Raw genomic sequence first — 5793 nt, forward strand, 5'->3', positions numbered from 1 at the left:
TCTTAATTGAAATATATAACCCTTATGCAATTAAAATTAATTATCATGAGGATCGTGTTATTACTGCTGGTATTATTAATGGTTCTTCTGTGGCGAAAGAGGTGGAATCAGATATGCTTCGTTCTACATTTTACCATAATGCAATGGATAATAGTGTTGGCCTGTATGAATTGGTGATCGAGGCTAAACATCTAGCCAGTGACGAATTCGTAGCGGTAACTATATTTTTTTAAATCTTATTTTGAGATTTTCATTTTACATTTTAATAAGGTTTAACTTCTTTAGGTGCTGCCAGAAAATGCATGCAGAAAAATTAATCTTCCAAAAACATGTTTCATGATAAGAATTGGATTTGAAAAGTTTTTCTGGAGTATTGATATAAAATGGAAATCTGGCTATGTCCTTTTTGGTGATTATTGGCTCCGATTTGTGAAAGCGGCATTAATCGAAGTTGGGGATACTATAGTATTCTGGCAGACGGAAAATGATTGCAGCTATGGGGTTTGTGTATATCACAGAGCAAGTATTTACCCAGAACTTTATGTATCAGGTTAAAAACGTAACTATTAACATAAAAAAATGTAGTCCACAAATCCTAGTTTTTTTAAAACTTTTTTGTAAAACAATTAATATTTTTGAATTTTGGATCAGGTATTTCAGAATTGCCTTTGCACTTCAGATTCCTAAAGTTTGTAACTGAATCAGCCATTATGAATAGAGAACTTGTAAGTGTTTTATATTAAGCATCATAAAATTATATAAATTAACTTAAGTGTACTAAAGTAGTACATTTTTTCAATGATAGGAACTTCCACATGTGTTTGTGAAGATATTTGGGATAACTATTAGGAGTGTGGTTAATATACTAGTCGAGGGAACTACCGCATTATATTTCACATTTTCATTTTCTGATAGTAAAATTTTTGGTTTGAAAGAACAATTCAAGAAGTTGCAAGTGCAGAAGGATTACATTATTATGTTCAATTATTTGGGGAATTCCACTTTCTCAATATCTTTGTATGACATGTACCATACTAATTGCGGACAAAATATGAGGGGAATTTTCAGTTCTGAGTTGTTTGTGGGCAAAAATAGTGAAGTACAAAGCAACAATGAGCAAATTTCAATTCCAGAAAATAGGAATATGGTTATTGAAGGTAAAAATTTCCAAAAGAAGTAAAGTCTTTTTCAATCTTAATTTTTTCCTTTTTGTAAAGAAATCATAAAGTTTTATATTTGTTTATTAGTTAATAATTTATGTTAAACATATTTCTTGCAGGTTTAGTATTGAGAAGTGAAGACAGTAATGATTCAGAAGGTAGGTTGAATTCTTTACGCCGTACAATGCACTTGTTTTTTTAGGAATTAAACCAAACAACACTTTTAGTCTGTTAAGTGGAAATTATTAAGTTAAAGTGGAAAAAATTTTTGCACTGTTGTGTACTTTTCAATATAAGTACTTTGTTAAATTATAGAACGGTAATTCTTTTATTTTATTCTGCAAAATGTAATGCAGAATATGGCTCGGCTACTCAAATTGAAGAGACTAATAAGGCTGTTGGAGATCCCCCAGGTACCTTTAAGTGTTATATGAAGTAAAAATATGTTATAGTTTTATTTAAATTTGTATTACACAAATATTCTTAGTTGACACAAAATTACTGAATGAATATCCAGAAGGAGTAGTAGTTCATAACGAAGAAATCTTGGAGTTTCACGTTGTTCTTAAGAAATCACATATTGATCAGCAATGTCATGAGGCGGTAATTTCTTACTCTTAATATGAAACTAAATAACTTAGAATTATTTATTCTGTATGTGTTGAAATTTCCAAATGTCAAAGGATGTTTTTAATTTCAGTATTTAGGACCTAACTTACGGAAGGTAGCGAGGAAGTGGAAAAAGAGGGTGAGAACCACATTGTTATATGGAGATAGTCGTACTTCTGTCGAGGTGCTGAAAAGAGGAAAAAAATGCAGATTTGGAATTGGTTGGGATGCATTCATAATTAACAACAAATTGGAAATAAATCAACATCTCGTCTTCAAACTTATGGGTAAATTAAATTTCACTGTAACTTTGATTCGTGCATGAGATATTAAGTGGGTGTGAGGTCTCTTCATTAAAACTGGCTCTTTGTGGTTGCCAATAGAGGCAGAGTAATTATTTAGTATGTTTGAGGATAATTAAACAGGGTAACGTGCCTCAATATTGACTTGTTTGCATACAGTGACATGTAATTGTGCACTTTCTTCTGTAAAATATTATTAAGGAATGTAATTGAAAATTAAACCCAATCACTTTGATATTCTTACTATAAATGTAAGGTTTTCATATGTAGTACCAAAACATAATTGAAAGATTTACTGGTTTTTTGCACTTAATTGATAAATTTGCAATGTAAAAAGAAGGATAACTGATACTTGTCATTATGATTAACCGTTATAGAAGTGCCATTTGCCTAATTTGTATGATTTAATTTTTTTTACAATTTTGGATAGTACATTATAATATTATTACCGTCTTTTTTAAAGTCAGGAAATCCATGAATAATCTTTAGTGGCAGGGGTTAATTTATTGATTTTTATTTCAAATTTATTTAATAGAATTATATAGCTATTACATAAAGAAATTTGATTAATAATTTACTATTGTAATCCGGAATATAGTACAAAATGTCTTAAATGCTAAAGATAAAAATATTTAAATTAGTGAACATAACAAACTGGAACTTATAACATTCAAGTAAATAGGTATGTAAGTAAACTCAAATACCATTTCCTATTCACCACATACATTGACTAAACTGGAGAATGTAGTCATCGTCTTAGTGTAGTTGCTGTAAGCTGATTGTTCAATTAGGAAAATTAGTTATTCTCTGAAATTTCTTCTATATGAAAGGTGGATGTCGATGCCTTCATGAAGACAGAAAAATAAGAATTTTAAATCTGAATACATAAAGTAAAATTTGTAAAATAGTATTAAAGAAAGGAAAATTACCTCCGCTAGAGATTCTTCTATAGGTTTGGGCTGCTCTTCATCTGTGCCGTCGGACAAATAGTCTTTTGGTATGATGTCTTCTGCCACCAAAACTGAGTTTATAGGATTAATGTTATCTTCTTTGATTGATAGTTGGAATCTATAAGTCTGGTCCTCGACTTTCTTCAAGAGCTTCTCAAGTTCGGGTCCATCGTACTGCATTACAAGTATTAATATTCTTCTACGAAAAATTTATAAATAGAAACTATTAGATTATGTTATACCGGGTCGAATAGGTTATTTGCGTTTGCTTTGTATAGTTTCTGACCTGCTACATTGCCAACTTTAATTTCAACCTTTCTGGTGTCATCAATACACAATAAAGAAATTTTAAACCTACAAAAAATAATTAGTACAGTAAGATAATATAAAATTCCAAATCATAAGAATTAAATTTATTTTTGGAAGACATATTCAACATACCATTTAAGGGGGTACGGAACCTCTCTACCAATGCATTTGCAAAGTTGCAAGTTATCAACAGAATAAGTATCCTCATAGCAGGATGTGCATATGTTTCTAACCATTGCGTAGTTTGCAGAACAGTAGACACGGTAAGATCACATAAAAACTCCTTCTGTTGATAAGGCATATAAATTTAGAACTTAGTTACGAAAAATAAATTTAAAAATTATTGCTGGTAGTATTTACCTCAGCTGAACTAAGATTGTAATTCATAATTTCTTCAACCGCAATGACCTTCAATTCTGGTTTTTTCCCTAATAAGTATTGTTGGTTCTTATAGTTTGGATCTTTCATCCTTAATGTCAAATAAAGCAATAAAATTGTTAAATACATATTTATGATTTTGTAATGTTTACATTGTTGGTGAAGTTAATTTGACATACATGTTGCGCATATCATGGACACTATGGTGGTTGCTATTAATGTGAAATGATGTTGCTCTTATGTTTGAAATATCAACATCCCCTGCATAATAATCATTGTCATTGCTAAACCAAATAATATCGTATTATGCACTGATATGTTACATTACCTTGCCACTCTGTTACTCTACCACAACCAACTATAAGAATAAGAGGTTCCTCAAACTTCTCCTTAAGAGCCTCCTCAAAGGACTCAGCAAATGTATCCCAGAAAGTTACTCTGATTGTTGTCTTCCCATCTGAAATATGAAACTTCATTTGGGTTTGGGGATTGCCTAATTTGTTTTTAAATCTTGCAAGAGTAAGCTCTGGTTCTTGAATAATACCAACTACATCTGAAAAACATTTACAAATATTAGTATATATATATGGAAATTGAAGGTAAATTTATATAATAGGGGCAAGCTATTTCCCTTACCGGCAAGGTATGTAGTCTGCTTGGCAAGCTGCTGGAGATCCGCAAGATCATAGAAATCAAAGACCATTTTATCAATGTAAACGTTGCTCTGTTCAAGTGGTCTAACTTTGGTATCGTTTGAAAACGCAATGTGAATTGGTTGGACTATGGGTCTAAATTTTTCATCTTCCTTATAATCTTTGACAGTAAAATTCTGGAAGGTGTATATGTCTCCTACTTCTAAGGCATGCTCAAAAACTTCAGACACTGAAGCTGGAACTTTTGCATGGATCCTGCACCTCTGTTTGGTTATTTATAAAAAAATTAGATCATATGAAATTGTAGCATAACATGGTACTTGTAAACAATTAAAATTTTACCTTGTTATCCACAAGTAGAAGGTTGAAAGATTTAAATGGTTCCCCATCTTTTGTGTAACCTCTCCATAAATTTAGAACCCTTCCCTGAACGTTCCAATCATACTTTCCCTTTCTTAGATCTTTGAAAGAGTCATTCTTCTTTGTGGCCATAGTAGATATCCTCTAGATGTGCAAGTACATGTTAAGCTTTTGTTACTAATATATAGAGTAACTTGCAATGGTATTCATATTCATTTTGTTGCTTAATATTAAATTATTAAGAATGCAGTTGTCAATAAATGAAAAAAATTGATTAGATGACCAAGCATTTATTAGTTAACAGAACTTTGTATAGCCATAGCGGACATGTTTTAGTAATTTTCTTCGTATCAATACGCAATAGTAATAAAACAATTTCTGATAATATTTCGTCATACCAAAATACATGGTACGTATTTTACACAAAAAAGGTGTCCATCACACAACATCCTTTATGTCTACAGAAGACATATATATTATATTTAATAATTTGACGCCACCTACTGTAAACCAAAAGTAAGTTGTTCTAGGGGAAACTAAGATTTTTTCAATTTAGAACTTCGTTCTACGGGCTCGAATTCGCATTTAACAGCAACTTTAGTCTTTCGCCCTCATGACCTGTTTGTTGATTTTCCAGTGGGAGGACTCATCAAGGCGTTCATGCTTGGATCAGACACCTGGTGTCAAGGTTAAATTAATTATTTCATACATTATTTTCAGTTAAACAAACTGAGTTGTGAACTTTTATATGCTTACACAGATGATGGAAACTTCCCCAATTGGGGGACTTAGCTGTTCAGCAGGGTTATGAGTCCCTAAAATTTCCGGAGGATTGTCAATTTTTTTGGCTTCTGAGCTTCGATAAGTTTTCCTCTGAAGGGCATAACGTTAGGACATATTCTTTATTTGTAAATTTGTTCAGAGCAGGAGGAAATCTTTTTTCATCACCAGCCTAAAAAAAATATGTACTTTGTGAGATGACATACAATTAGATATGCTACAATTTGTAGATTTTGAAGGTGATCAAAAAACCGAAATTTCAATGCAATTACTTGTAACCTGACTAAAATAT

The 5793-nt window shown here is 31.4% G+C and overlaps 1 protein-coding gene and 1 long non-coding RNA gene across 2 annotated transcripts; one reads left to right on the plus strand and one right to left on the minus strand.

Annotated features, from left to right (window-relative positions):
* Positions 1 to 316: 316 nt before the first annotated feature.
* On the plus strand, positions 317 to 2204 carry LOC141711024 (uncharacterized). Its single transcript, XM_074513485.1, has 7 exons — positions 317 to 550; positions 652 to 725; positions 806 to 1157; positions 1280 to 1318; positions 1517 to 1573; positions 1678 to 1763; positions 1861 to 2204. The coding sequence occupies exons 1-7, from the start codon at positions 337 to 339 to the stop codon at positions 2092 to 2094; spliced, it is 1056 nt and encodes a 351-aa protein (XP_074369586.1). The 5' UTR covers positions 317 to 336; the 3' UTR covers positions 2095 to 2204.
* A 460-nt stretch (positions 2205 to 2664) lies between these two features.
* LOC141711025 (uncharacterized) lies at positions 2665 to 3559 on the minus strand. The gene is made up of 4 exons (XR_012571188.1): positions 3463 to 3559; positions 3264 to 3375; positions 3001 to 3195; positions 2665 to 2915 (listed from the first exon to the last, which is right to left on the minus strand). It is a non-coding gene; the product is annotated as an uncharacterized LOC141711025 (long non-coding RNA).
* Between the last annotated feature and the right edge of the window lie 2234 nt (positions 3560 to 5793).

The sequence above is a fragment of the Apium graveolens genome, chromosome 3, assembly GCF_009905375.1.
Source record: "Apium graveolens cultivar Ventura chromosome 3, ASM990537v1, whole genome shotgun sequence".
NCBI classification, from domain to species: domain Eukaryota; kingdom Viridiplantae; phylum Streptophyta; class Magnoliopsida; order Apiales; family Apiaceae; genus Apium; species Apium graveolens.

Coding starts and splice junctions, on each gene's coding strand:
- LOC141711024 (XM_074513485.1), top strand. CDS start 337: ATGATAAGAATTGGATTTGAAAAGTTTTTCTGGAGTATTGATATAAAA. Junction 726..805: donor CCATTATGAATAGAGAACTT/GTAAGTGTTTTA, acceptor TTTCAATGATAG/GAACTTCCACATGTGTTTGT. Junction 1,574..1,677: donor GGCTGTTGGAGATCCCCCAG/GTACCTTTAAGT, acceptor ATGAATATCCAG/AAGGAGTAGTAGTTCATAAC.